This window comes from Balaenoptera physalus (assembly GCF_965194825.1).
Source record: "Balaenoptera physalus genome assembly, chromosome: 4".
Taxonomy (NCBI): Eukaryota; Metazoa; Chordata; class Mammalia; order Artiodactyla; family Balaenopteridae; genus Balaenoptera; species Balaenoptera physalus.
Window position 1 is genome coordinate 139,190,931 of NC_138891.1, and position 14,517 is coordinate 139,205,447.

The 14,517-nt window shown below is 44.3% G+C and overlaps 1 protein-coding gene across 3 annotated transcripts in view; it reads right to left on the bottom strand.

The window, feature by feature from the left end:
* The window catches only part of KCNJ6 (potassium inwardly rectifying channel subfamily J member 6), a 299,112-nt gene that overhangs the window by 105,294 nt on the left and 179,301 nt on the right, over positions 1-14,517 (bottom strand). For all 3 annotated transcript variants that reach the window (XM_082458849.1, XM_082458851.1, XM_082458850.1), the window contains exon 3: positions 1,516-2,436. In XM_082458849.1, the coding sequence (XP_082314975.1) occupies positions 1,516-2,436 (921 nt within the window). The remainder of the gene's footprint in view (positions 1-1,515; positions 2,437-14,517) is intronic.

Below are 14,517 nucleotides of genomic sequence, written 5' to 3' on the forward strand. Positions count from 1 at the left end.
TGTATCTCAGTGGCTACCACTAGGGGGACCCAGAGTCCAGGTGCTTGGCCGAGGTGGGAGTAGTTTCTGGTCTGTGGGAAAATGACGGCGCTCCCTTATTGAGTTGGTTTCTCCCCGCCCTCTTCCCCACTCCTTCCCCCTCCTCCGCCCTCCTTCCTCCTCCCTCCCCCCACACAACTATTGGCTCACGAGGGCACCCCAAAGTCAGGCTCAGGGTACAGATAGCCCAGTGCACATGTGCAGCACTTATTTATAACTTCACAATGATTATTTTTGTTTTAGACGTTCCTCTTGCCTTATGCAAAGGATCACACTTCATGCACAGCCTTTTACTCACATTTTCATTATTTGCTGCATTTTAATAAACTATTGCAAGAGTTTTTACCACTATAAGAGAAATTTGTTAGAGGTAATGGCTTTGCCTGTTGGGTCCAGGGAGGCTGAGACACGGGAGCAATGACTTTCATTTGACGGATGACTGAGGTCAGGTTATGGGTGGACGAAGAGTCTGGGGTCTGGCTGGTGGCCGTGCGTTTTCAGATTGTGTGAACCTACCTTGAGCCTCAAGTTGAAGACCTCAAAGCACAGAAGGGCAGACTGTATAACTAAAGAGGATCCCAAGACCAATGACTCAGAAGAATAGTAAAGCAAAGCTGAATGAGTGTTCTAGTTTATACTTTTCCTATGGGGCACTATTGTTAGCTTAAGGCAGAGTTTATGGCTCTATTTCATAGAAAGTGACAGATAAATACAGGCAGAATCTCCTTTGCTCCTGGGATGTGTAACACCTATGGTAAGATATGAGTGAAGACTTCAATAAAAACAGACCATTTCTCTATTTTCAGAACAGATCATCTTTGTTAAAATACACCAGTAGTTAGCTGTTCAAAGAAGATGGGTCAATAGGATTATGATGAGTGGATCTCAATTTTTTTTTCTTTCCTGTTAGAGTTGTTTACTGGGTCTGCATTATTATATCTACAGGGGATTTGGCAGATAGAGTATAGAGAAAAGATACCAAGTGCTCACTTGATATAAAGGAAAAACCAAGGCTGTGGGTCTTGCAAATGGCTCCCAAAGAAGGGGCAAAATTATACTTTTATTAAAGCAATTTGTCAGGCTTCCTTTGAAAGGCTTAACTTCTTCCTCCTGGCTTGGCAATAAATAACCTCAAGTATTTAATTTAAACAATGCTTTAAAACCATCTAAAAATTGCTTTAGATAGAGATCAAATTTTAATTTAAGTAAATATTTGAAAATTTAAAATATATTAAGAGGTGTTTTTAAAAAATTGTTTATTAATTTATTTTCCCAAGGGCTTTTAAAAAGCTAAATTGTTAGACTTTGTGGTGGACATACTTAAGGTTATAGGCCACATACTACTTCATGAATAAAGAGGTGGCGTCAATGGTGAGTGAGGTTCCGTTTTCCATATTTTGTCAAAAATAAGAACGTGAGGTTCAGTTTAAAATAAGCATCGATCCCACAGATAACCCCGGATGGAGCACACCTTACCTGTAGCTTCCACCATGCCTTCTAGGATGACCACAATTTCCAGTTCCTCTTTGGGCAGCTGGGCTTTGGAGATCTCCCAGAAAGGACTCTGTTGGTTAATTTCGTGGCTAATGATGAGTGGTGATACCAGAAAGAGACGGTCATCGCCGGTGTAATACCCTACGTTGATATCCGTCTGGTTCAAGGGGATGAACTCCCCCTCTGAGGTCTGTTTGGATTTGATCAACTTAGCTCTGATGGAAGCCTCCACGATGTGAGAATTCCTCAGATCCCCTACGCGGAACATCAGGCACAGTTTCCCATCCCTCATGGAGATCACCGCATGGGTGGAAAAAACCAGGGTCTCTGCCCTCTTCTTGGGTTGTGATATTTTTACAAACATGCATCCCACCATGAATGCATTGACAATGGACCCCAAAACAGATTGGATTAAAAGGAGAATAATTCCCTCTGGGCACTTGTCCGTGATGACCCGGTAGCCATAACCAATGGTGGTTTCTGTCTCTATGGAGAATAAAAAAGCAGAGACGAACCCGTTGAGGTTGGTGACGCAAGGAGTCCATGAAGGGTCCTCTATGTGGTCCATGTCTCCTCGGATGTATGCAATTAGCCACCAGATCATTCCAAAAAAGAGCCACGTCACTGTGTAAACCATGACGAAAATCAACAGGTTGAATCTCCACTTGAGGTCTACTAAGGTGGTGAAGATATCGGTCAGGTAGCGATAGGTCTCCCTCACGTTGCCATGGTGGACGTTGCACTTTCCATCTTTCCGCACGTACCTCTGGATTTTCCTTTTGGTCCGGTCTCGGCTGATGTGTCTTGGCAGGTCGTCCCTGGCCTGCTTAGGCAACTTTGGCTGGTGAATGGCCACAGGGCTCTCAACATCCTGGTCCATGGACTCACCCTCCAGGACGTTAGCTGGTGGTTTGGAAAAAAAAGAAAAGAGAAACTGAATGAAAAGCTGGCTCTTTGGAGGTCATGGAAATCCCACTGTGGATGGAATATGGTAGGAAACCATCATTTGACCATTTGTGTAGCTATTAACAACGTAGATGAAGCCTTTTTTGGGGGGTGTCATCTGGACGGGTTGCCTTGGACTCCTGGGCTCTGTGATCTAGCTTGTGTAAGGACTTCACCACCCTTCTCACGGGGACAGAGCTTAACTGCTGTGAAATTGTCTCCCTGTCAGCAAGTTCTAAGAGTCAGCTTTTACAGTGGGATGTGTCCCCATTCTCTCTGAGATGCTGTGGTATGTGAGAGGCAGTGCACCCTGGATAAAGAAATGTTCAGATTCAGACAGTATTGGTTCTACCACTCAGCAACTGTGGGCTCCTGGTCATGCTATCAGTTATGGACCAAATTGTACCTCCACTCCACCCCCAAATATGTTGAAGCCCTAATCCCCAGTGTGACTGTATTTGGAGATGGGGCTTTGAGGACATAATTAAGGTTAAATGAGGTCATAAGGGTGGAGCCCTAATCCAAGAGGATGAGACACCAGGGGTGTGCACACAGAGGAAAGGCCACGTGAGGACACAGTGAGAATACAGCTGTCTGTAAGCCAGGAAGAAAGGTCTTCCAAACCAACCGAGGTCACCGGAAACCAACCTTGCTGCCACCTTGATCGTAAACTTCCAGCCCCCAGAACTGTGAGAAAATAAATTGCTGTTGTTTAAGCCCCCCAGTCTGTAGTATTCTGTTATGGCAGCCTGAGTAGACCAATAGACTATTAAAATTCATTGACTGATCCTCAGTTTTCACATTTACAAAATGGTAATCATGATAGCCAATTCATGGGGTTGTTATAAAGTTAAACAAAACCACATGCATGATATGTGCCTGCATGTAACAGACATGTAATAAATATTCTTTTGTAATAAATTGTTCCTTTGCCACTCTCCTTATATTTAGGGGCAAGAATTTTGAGTGAACTCTTTAAGGTGTCAGTCAAATTTCAGTTTTAAAAAAATTCTGGTTTTTATTGGTAAGTATGCATGCATTTTACCCTAATGTTGATGCCATGCCAAGGTGAAAAAAAGTGTGGGGGAAAGGTTCTTTCTCTTTCTATGTGTTTACACATTTCATTTGGTTTCTGCCTCAACATTTAACATCTGCAGGTTTGGCTTGTGGTTATTTTCTTTCTCATGGCCTTCATGATTAACGCATCGGTACAATCATTTGATGACGAAGCATTAGGAAAACTCTCCCGGAATCCGAGTGCAAAGGGACATTTGGAACTGATGTTGCTGTGAAATAATATAAACCACCGTAGGAAATTACTTGTTCAGCCAATAATTTCAAAGCTTTCTGAAAGTTTTATAAGCAGTTTCTTCCCTCAGGCTTTTATTCTGTGTCATTTGACTTTGCCGTGCATTTTCTCCCTTTGGTTAAGGGAGAAACACAGTCTGTTGAGAAAAAACATTTATCTGAATAAGAAAACAGCTGGGGATGGGACTTGAGTGGTACCAACTTCACTTACGGATTAACCTTGCTCACGGTTGGATAGTTTCCTTAATTATCAATCCCATAGATCCGGTTTTAGATTTCAGCACAAGGAAGAGGCAGCATTTGGTCTGCAAGCCTGATGTTTGGTCTGATAGCTTTGACTTTAGATCGCTACCCTCAGTAACTCTTCGTTTGTAAATAAGACCTTGCTTTTATTTCAAAGCAGATACCAGGACAGGAGTCGAAGGAAGCAGCTGAGATTGGGACAGGATGGAGGGGGTTGGGGGACCTGGATGGAGGTCACGGGCAACGTCCCTGCTCACTGCAGGCACCCCCAGCAAGGTGGGATGTTTGTGGCCCAGGGGGCCTCATGTCTGAGCTCTCGCTGCTAAGTTCGCCCTGAGAGGGAATCTCTAAGTGTGACTTCACGTGGGCTGAATTCGCCTCAGGATCGGCCAGCGTGGAGCGGCCTTGTCTGCAGAGCTGGACTGAGGTCTGGGGCTGGCCCAGGTGAGGAGCTCGCTGCCTGTGCAGAGTCACCCTGGGTTCTTGTTTCCCCAGGTCGGGAAGTGGAAGAGGGGGCTTCGTCTGAATAGCTGACTCCTAACAGTTTTCTGCCATCTTCCATGCTTTCACATTTCATGGAGGCAACCTACACATACCCCAGCCCCCAGTGTGAAGCTGTTTTCTCCATTTTCTGGCTCAGCTGTAAACTTCCTGTCTGAAGGGTCAATGGGGGAGTAGAGATAAGTGCTCTGGACAGTACCGGGAGCCCGCCAGTTGATTCTCCAAATCAATTTTTTTACCTTTTCCTAGCTCAGGACTGGACCACATTTCCCGACCTCCTTTGCATTGAGGGGTGGCCACGTGCCGAGTCCTGGCCCATCAGGAGTGGGTGTGCCCTTCTGGGCCAAGGCCTTAAATAGTGGGTGTGTCCCCTCCTATGCCCTTGCCCCTTCTACGAGGGATGATGGAGTCATGACGTGGAGGGGCCTGGGTCCCCAGCTGGTGGCAGAGAGCTGCCATCCAACTAGAAACAAGAAAAAAAAATTGCGTTTGAGCAGCTATGTATTTTGTGTCTGTTATCAAATTGAGCCTCCTGTCTAATTTTATGGGCAGCAGTATTGACATGGATAAGCAGACAGAAGAGTTCTCAGGGGGTTGGTGTGGGAAAGAGCAGGGAGAGAGGAAGAGAGTGAAGATGGGGTGTTTGCGTGTGGTGTTGTTGAAAAGAAACAGGGATCCAAAAATGGAGTCACTTGTGCTAAGCTCTACATCAGTCAATGGGGACTGAACACCTATCCAGGTTCAGTCCCTCTCAGGAATGTGACCTTTTACCAGTCAGTCTGGAATTTCCTGGCCACAGATGGGGTAGCCTACCACACAGACCCCTGCCTTCCTCCAAGGCAGGTGACCTTGCTTGAAATAATCCTCAATTGTTTATGACTTCCTGTCCCATCCCCTTTAGGCCTTTAAAAACCATCCATTTTGTACAGGGCACCTCCTGCCTGTTTGCTAGACGGGATGCTGCCTGATTCATGAACTGTTGAATAAAGTCAACTTGATCTTCAAATGTACTCAGTTGAATTTTGTTTTCTAACATTGTCTTTTGAGAAATAAAACATTGCCAGCCATATCAGTAAACAAAGGATGTCAGAGTCATCAGCAATTGCAGCCCTCCAGTGGTGAGCTGGTGAGCCCTGAGGGAACTCAGGAAGGAAACAAAGAATATCTGCTATCTAGCAGCCATCAGACTGCGGCCACTTCCCATGGTGAGCCTTGAGGAAACTCTGGATGTGAAAACCCGGGATATTGGCCTTGGATAGCTGAGGTGCATGTCAAAAGAATGGTTTCAGTGAGCCTAGATTCTTGCATTTTCCCATGCATAGAAAAGCACTAAATTCCTTAATTTGAGATACCTAGTTTTCTTTTATTAACAGTAATCTTTTGCTCCTGCTACCCGCACTTTGCTGTAAAACTCCTGTATATCCTAGCTCCCCCCTCACCTCCTCGGAGCAGTTCTCTGAGGGTTACTTCAGATGCTGCCTCCCAGGCTTGAAGTCCTCAATGTATCTGCTGAGTAAAACATAACTCTCAACTCTTAGGTGTGCATATACTTTTTTTTTAGTCGACACTAATGAACTAGCATGTGGTTAATTGAATGTTTGTGTTTCGTGTCAGGGAAAAAATGTCAATGCATAGGCTACTTAAGTGCCTTTTAAAAACAAACAAAAATGGAAGCAAACAAAGAAAGCTGAACATCCCAGGGAGTATGGTGGAAAGGTGGCCTTGGAGTAGGGGAGAACAAATCTGACTCCCTATGGGATCTGTTTCTTTTACTTTAACCTTTGTATCCTGTTGCTTTTGCTACAAGTTAAGAATGTTGCCTATAGCCTGAAATATACAGGATAGCCCATTCTCAAGGCTCTGACCTTTAAAGGTGGAACACTTTTCCATTCAGGAGATAAAAAGTTGCAGAACAGAGGATAACAGTCTGTCTTGTTGGAGGTTTATAGGAACATCATGACTGGACCTACGTGAATAGCTGCAATAACAAAGGATTCCGACACCAAGAAGTCTGCAACAACCAACCACGCCCCCTCCCTTTTAGTACAAAAGAAGCCTGAATTCTAACTTGGGTAGGATGGTTCTTTGGGACACTAGTCCGCCATCTTCACCGTCTGCTGGCTTTCTGAATAAAGTCGTTATTCCTTGCCCCAACAGCTTATCTCTTGATTTATCGGCCTGTCGTGCGGCAAGCAGTACGAGCTTGGACTTGGAAACAGCCTCAGAGGCACCAGTGCAGGTGAGGCAGTGGGTGCACGTGAGATGCATCCAAGGGAAGATGGGGAGGTAAGCTTGGCCTCCCACTTTACAGTGGCTGGTGGGGAACAGGCAGAGTTGAGAAACCAAAAAAGCCAATGAACTGTGAGAGTACCTGGAGAGTAGAGGAGACTGAAGTAGGAGTCTCAAGGGGCAGAAGAGGCGAGGCCAGCGAGGAGAAGAGGTGGGGTGTGGAGGGGTTAGAAGAAGGCAGCACAGCCTCCAGGCCTTGTCCACAGCAGTCTCAGGGAGCCCTGGACTGGGGAGAGGGCCATTCCAGGTCTGAGCTGTGAGCGTGCTTCAGCACCCGGGCAGGAATGCAAATGCACGCGGGGAAATACAGAAGGGAATGTGGATTCTCTAGCTCTTAGCGTTTCTTTCTTTCTTGGAATCCCAGGTGTGAATTTGACGGGGTGATGTGAATTGCATTTGCAAGAGCATTTGAGCTGCTCAGCGTGGGGAGCTGCAGAGCTGCAGCTGCGGTTGGGAATGCAGACAAACCTCCCTGCGTTCCTGCACAGCCCGGGACACAAACGACTTCCCCCCCGCCTCCCCCCTCGACCCCCACCGCCTCTCCGGAACTTGCCATGCCCATGCGCATCAGAGTCTAGGTGAGACCCGCCACCCTGGTCCTTCAGCATCGTGCACGTGGCTTAACCAGAGATAATGTAGAGGAACTCTCTGCTAACTGTGAAGTGCTGTACAGCGTGCAAAAGGACGGGAGGAGCGGCGCCAAGGATCTTGATGATTTACTTAACCTGAGTTATTTTGGTTTAGAGTAAATGTGACTCTGTGTGAAAAAGCCACTCTCCTGCCCCCCTCCACCCCCATGTTCTTTTTCTTTCTATTAGAAAGATGACCAATTTACATAAAACTAGGTAAGGTGCAAAATAGCCTGGTGTTGAACTTTAACCTCAAAGAAATAACATGTGACTGAGTTACAAACTGGAAAGAACCTGATCCCAGAACCACCGGAAGCACCTCGAATTTTAGGGGCACCGCTTGTGGAGAGAGGGCTGCCGTGGTGGCCCAGGCCAGAATAGATGTTCTCCTGATGGGAAATTCTACATTGCAAATTATATACGAATTCTATGGGGGAAACTTACAGTGTCTAAGAAAATGTCTGAAGAGCACTTTAAGAATTTTTAGTATCGTGGGGGAAAAACCCGACGGAAAAACGGGATGGATCTCAAACGCACAGGAAAAATCAAAGATTGGAAGGAAATGCACACAGATGTTAATAGAGAACTTCTGAGAGGGGAGCTATGGGTGCTTTTAATTTTCCTTTTAAACAGTCTGATTTTTCCAAATTTTCCAGAATGACTTTATATTCTTTTTACCATCATAAAGAAAAAAAGGTATTTTCAAACAAAACCTTGAGACTCTCCTGGCATGTGATCGATGGAATTTAGCACATAGAAGCTAAATAATTATCAAGTACTTGATCTGAAGGTGTTCCATCCCATATATCTGGTAACTTAGAACCTGAGACATTTGTTTCACATGACTCTAAGAAAATCATAAGTAACCCCCATGGGGTGCTTGTGGGCAGAGGAGTGGTGGGCGTATACAGAATGCCTGCAGGTCTGAGCCCACTGGAGGCCCCCAGTGGAGTGTAGATTAGAGGCGAGGTTCTGCAAACTTTTTCTGCAAAGGGCCGAGAGTAAACAGTTTAGACTTTGCAAGCAGCACATGTCTCTGTTGCATACTCTTTGTTTTTGTTCTTTGAAAGACTTTTTACAATGCTTTAAAAATGTAAAATTATTCTTAGCTCATGGGCAGCACAGAAGGAGTCTGCAGGCTGGATCTGACTCCCTGGGCCATCATTTGCTGACCTCTGAGTTAGAGGCATGCTGGTAAGAAGAAATGGCTAGCTGCTGGATTAAGGGAGCAGCCATGAGGGTGAAGAGGGGGCAAAGGATTGGGGGCTGAATAAGAAGCAAAACTAAAATAATTTGGAGATTAGAGACTGCGGAGGGGAGTGGGCAGGAGAATGGGGGATGGCAGGATGGTTGAGACCAGAAGGCAGAGGATGATGTGGTTTGGGTAGGTTTAGTTTCACGTGTCTACTCTCTCCTATGGGCTGACGCTTATCAGTGACCTGGACCGAGCTCTAGATTTGGAGGTTGTTAGCACATATGCGTGGAAGTGTAACTATGGGCATGGGTGAAAGTTCTTTTGGAGGCTGTGTAGTGAGTAGAGGATATAGAAGACAGGATTCTGGAAAACAATTACAATATGAAGACAGAAGTAGAGAACCCAGAGCGGGTGCTGAGAAAGGGATGAGAGATGTGAAGAGCAGAGGGAGGGCAGGCAGGTAGCCAGGTGGCAGGCGGAACTGGAGTCTTAGGGGGGCAAAGGGGGCATTTGGCACACGCTGTGGGGACAACTGGAAGAAAAATGATGCATCCCTTCCCTCTTCCTTATATCAGAACAAATTCCAAGTGGATCAAAGATCTAAGTGCAAAAAAATAAAAACTACAGAAGGAGTAGAAGATTTGAGTGTTTTTATAGTTCTCCGAGTTGAGAAAGCCTTTCTAACCATGAGAGGAATCCAGAAACTATCTTGGAATGCTGGTATTTTTGTCAATATAAAAATTATAAATGTTTGTAAAAAAAAAAAAGCAAGAAGACAAACCACCAAAAATATTTTCACACATCACATATATATTTCTGATTTACAAAAGCAATGAATACCCCCGTAGAAAAAAATGATCAAAGGAAATGAATAAGGAGTTTATAAGAGAAGAAATACTCGGAGCTGAAAAGCATATGTTCAACCATGGCAAAGTAAAAGCAGTGCAAATATAATAACATTTTTTTACTCTAAAGTTAGTAACATTAAAAATAAACCATAAATACAGTATGTGGAGTGTATGTGTTGGGGGGGCAGTGGAATTGTGAACTTGCATGTATTATCAGATGTGTAAACTGGCAAAGTCTTCCTAGAGGAGAGAGTGACAGTAGGTCTCACAATTTAGAAATGATTAGATGCCTTGTATTAGCAATTCTGGATGTAGACATTTATCCTAAGAAAATAATTTTACAAACATTTATCTATTGTAGGCAGGGGATATTGCAGCCTCATTTATAATAGTTAAAAATTAGAAACAACTTAAATGTCTATCTACAGAGCACTAGTTAAACATATTGTTGCAGCTATAATCAATGGAATACTGTGCAGTTACTAAATATGATTTCCCAATGTTTTGGGGTCTTCAACTCTGTGTAAAAATCACCTTCTTAATGAGGAAATTTACCTCCTCTTAAAAATCTCAATCACTTCCTCCGGGTCCTCACATCTCTCTTCCTTATGCTACTGTTTACTTTTTCTGTAGCACTTTTCACCTTCCAGCATGAAAGAGTTTATTTATTGTGTTAATTTCTTCTTTTTTTAAATTTTTTATTTATTTTATTTTTATTTTATGGCTGTGTTGGGTCTTCGTTTCTGTATGAGGGCTTTCTCTAGTTGCGGCAAGTGGGGACCACTCTTCGTTGCGGTGCGCGGGTCTCTCTCTATCGCGGCCTCTCTTGTTGCGGAGCACAGGCTCCAGACGCGCAGGCTCAGCAATTGTGGCTCACGGGCCTAGTTGCTCCGCGGCATGTGGGATCTTCCCAGACCAGGGCTCGAACCCGTGTCCCCTGCATTGGCAGGCAGACTCTCAACCACTGCGCCACCAGGGAAGCCCTGTGTTAATTTCTTATTGTCTGTTGCCACTGTCAGAAAGGAAGTTCCTGGGCAGAGATCTCTGTGTGTTTTATCTACTGATGGATCTCAGGCTCTGGAAAAAGTGCCTGACACATAGCAAGCCCCAGCACCTATTTATTGAATGAATGAGTATGCGTTTATCAACCTGGCAGGTTGTCCATGCCATAGCATTAAGTGAAAAAACAGAATAAAACATGTAGTTTACTTTGCATATATTGCCTTTTTGCATTAGTGTGTGTGTGTAGAAGAATGTCCTCCAAAATGTTAATTGAGATCAATCTCTGAGTTGTAAGTTTGTGGGTGGTTTTGCTTTCTTTCAATTTTTCTATGTTTAAACTTTCCGTTAATAGTTCTATCATCTAAAAAATCAGTAGGAAATATAAAGCTATTTCTGTTTTAAGTAACCAAAACAAATGCTGCATACAGCTACTGAGCCATGTCCGTTGGGCTTGGCAATTGGGATTTACTAGTGTAGTGGGTTGAACCTTGTCCCACCCCCCAAATTCATGTCCACCAGAACCTCAGAATGTGACCTTATTTGGCAGTAGAGTCTTTGCAGATGTAATTAAGATAAGGATCAAGATGAGATCATACTGGAGTAGGGTGTGCCCCAAATCCAGTTCAAACATCCTCATATGACACAGAAAAAGACAGACAGAGACACAGAGAAGGCCATGTGATGACAAAGGCAGGGAGTGGAGTGATGTGGTCAAAAGCCAATGTACACCTGGGACCCCTGGAAGCTGAGAGGCAAGGCAGGATTCTTCCCTAGAGCTTTTGGAGGGAGAATGGTCCTGCTGATGCCTTAATTTCAGACTCCGACCTCCAGAACTCTGAGAGGACACACTTCTATTGTTTTAAGCCCCCCACTTTGTGGCAACTTGTTGTGACAGCCAAGGAAACTAATACAGTTGGTGAATTTGAACCCGGGGAGTTTTTAGCACATTTGCATGCTAAAGAGAAGAAGCTGAAGGGAGAGAGGCTGACCCAACAAGGAAGGGGAGAGTGTGGGAGTGAGGGGTCTGGTGGAATGGAAGTCAACACATAGTGCTGTCAAGAGCAAGGGTGGGGGGATGGGCGCGTACAGAAAAAGGGATGAAGCTTCCTCCCGAGAGGTAAGTGTGGTATGAGGAGGAAAGGAGAAAGATGGGAAGGGAATATTGGCGACATCTGTCTCAGGCTCTGTGTCATGGAGGAGCTTCAGATGGGCTCATTTTCCAGTGTGAATTGCAAGAAATCTGTACTGCAGCAGACTCATTGAATTGAATCTGCATCTCACAATGCAAATAACTGAACTCTGCCTAATGACAGATCAGCCAAAGCTTTCCCCATCCTTACTGGTCAAGAAAAGCACATGTAAACAGATACTTGTACACTCCTGTTCACAGCAGCATTGGTCACAATAGCCAAAAGGTGGAAGACATCTAACTGTCCATCAACAGATGAATAGATAAGCAAAATGTGTTCTATACAATGGAACATTATTCAGCCGTAAAAAGGCTACAATATGGATGAAACTTGAGGACGTTATGCTAAGTGAAATAAAGTCACAAAAGGACAAATATTGTATGATTTCACTTATATGAGGTCCCTTGAGTAGTCAAATCCTTAGAGACAGAAATTAGAATGGTGGTTACCAGGGGCTGGGGGAGGAGGGAACGGGGAGTTAGGGTTTAATAGCTATGGAGTTTCAGTTTGGGAAGATCATGAGCTCTGTAGATGGATGATGGTGTTGGTTGCACAACAATATGAATGTACTTAATGCCACAGCACTGTAGATTCTATAGAATGGTTGGAATGGTAAATTCTATGTTATATGCATTTTACCATAATAAAAAAGTAAATTGTGTTAACAAAAAGAAAAGCGTATCTATTTTCTAAACGAGAGGGGAAGATTAGCTTCTGAAATGCTTTCTTGTCTTACTTCAGGAAAAGGTTTACAAACAGCAATAATGAATTGCAGGTCATGGTCCTCCAGACAGAGGACAGGGTGGGGTTTTCCTGTTATATTAATTCCTGCATTTTTCCATTGATGCTCCCATTGACAACTGGAACACATTTGAGAGAAAATTCAGAGCTGTAGTTACAAGTGGTGCTTAAAGCTCAAAGTCAATAGTGTGCCTTTGGCCCCTCGCCCTGATGCTTGTCGTTTTGCATAAGTCCTTATCTGAAGAGTCTCCTTCCTTGGGGGCTGGTGGTGATGCCTGTCACTGACGTCTGTTGTGTCGTAGGGATGTGAAGTCGTTTTTATTTGTCCTGTACCTTGAGCTGTTGTAACTATGAGAGACCATTATAATAATCAGAAATTCTGACAACTGGAAAGTTTAAAGTCACAGGTGTGTGTGTGGCAGAACGGCTACTATGTTCCACTGGGAATATGTGACAGAAACTAAAGGGCAAATGCTCCTATTAAAAATCTTAGCTTGGGGGCTCCACAACATGAACCTAAATTTAGAATGTCTAGTACCCACTGCCAGGTCAGAGGACTAACCCTGGCTGCTCTGCACCTGGATATGACTTTGTACAATGTGTAAGTTCAGTGCTCAAAGGAGGGAAATGACAGGTCACTTTGGACAGGTCAAAGGAGACCAACATTCAATACCGTGATTTCTCTTCTCATTGGATTTCAAGAATCTGAACCTTGGAGAGTGAGAACCAGTAAGAACGTCTCAGGACCACTGCATACAGTTGTGTAGGTTGTGCACTGCACAAGGGTGCCCAGAGGAGGGGAGCAAGATGACTGAGATTCAGTCAGTGCTTTGCGTGCCTAGCTAGCAGTCCTGGAACTGTGGGCATCATTTATTTTGTCCTCCTCCTTTTTAAATTTAAATTAAAATTTTTTTATTGAAGTATAGTTGATGTATAAAGTTCTATAAGATACAGATGTGCAATATAGTGATTCACATTTTTTAAAGGTTATACTCCAGTTATTGTAAAATATTGGCTCTATTCCTTGTGTTGTACAATATATCCTTGTAACATATACCTAATAATTTGTACCTGTTAATCCTCTACCCCTACGTTGCCCCTCCCCGCCTTTCCTCTCCCCACTGGTAACCACTAGTTTGTTCTCTATGTCTGTGGGTCTGCTTCTTTTCTGTTATATTCACTAGTTTGTTGTATTTTTTAGACTCCACATATAAGTGATACCATACAGCATTTGTCTTTCTCTGTCTGACTTACTTCACTTAGTATAATGCCCCCCAAGTCCATCCATGTTGCTGCAAATGGCAAAATTTCATTCTTTTTTTATTACACAGGAAGACAGTGAGGCCCCAGGAAGCCAACTGACTTGCCAGGAGGCAGAGCCAGAGTGAGCTCTTAGTCCTTGGATTCCAGTCTAAGTTTTCCCACCTTCCCTGTTCTCTGAAGAGGGGGCTGCCTCAGGTTCTTCCCTTCTTCAGAGACCTTGGACTTGGACGTTTCCTTCTGGAGTGAGAATCCCTCTGCTGATTCTCCCCTGATTAGTCCTGTGCGTGGCTTAGCCTCAGCCAGACCTGCGGCACCCCTGTTGGGCGGCTCACCAGCTGGGGGACTTCGAGCTACAGGTTCTTTATTTGTAAAACGGGTGAAATGCTGCCTTGCTTGGTTGATGGGAGAATGAAATGACGTAATTGCGTTGGGCAGTGTGGCCTGGGACAAGGCATTGGGCTTTGGCAGCAGGCAGGCCTGTCTGGGACGCTGCTTTCCGACCTCCAATCTGTGTGCATTTGCTCAGGGCACTTCAGTCTCTGAGTGTCCCTTTCCTCAGTTATAAAATGAGAATAATAAGACCTACTTTGCTGGGTTACTGTGAAAAAGAAATAAATCACCTGGTCCGTAGCAGACATTGAACAAATGGTTACAAATTATGATAGTGTCTGGGTTGAAGAAGGTACCCAGTTTGTAGCTATAATAATCACAATTTTTATAAGCTCAACACTGTCCTGGAAACTGTGAGAAATTCAGATACAATCCAAGACACAGATGGGTAGACCCATCTGGAAGTGAAGAACCTGCTTGGTGATGCGAGACTCACACAC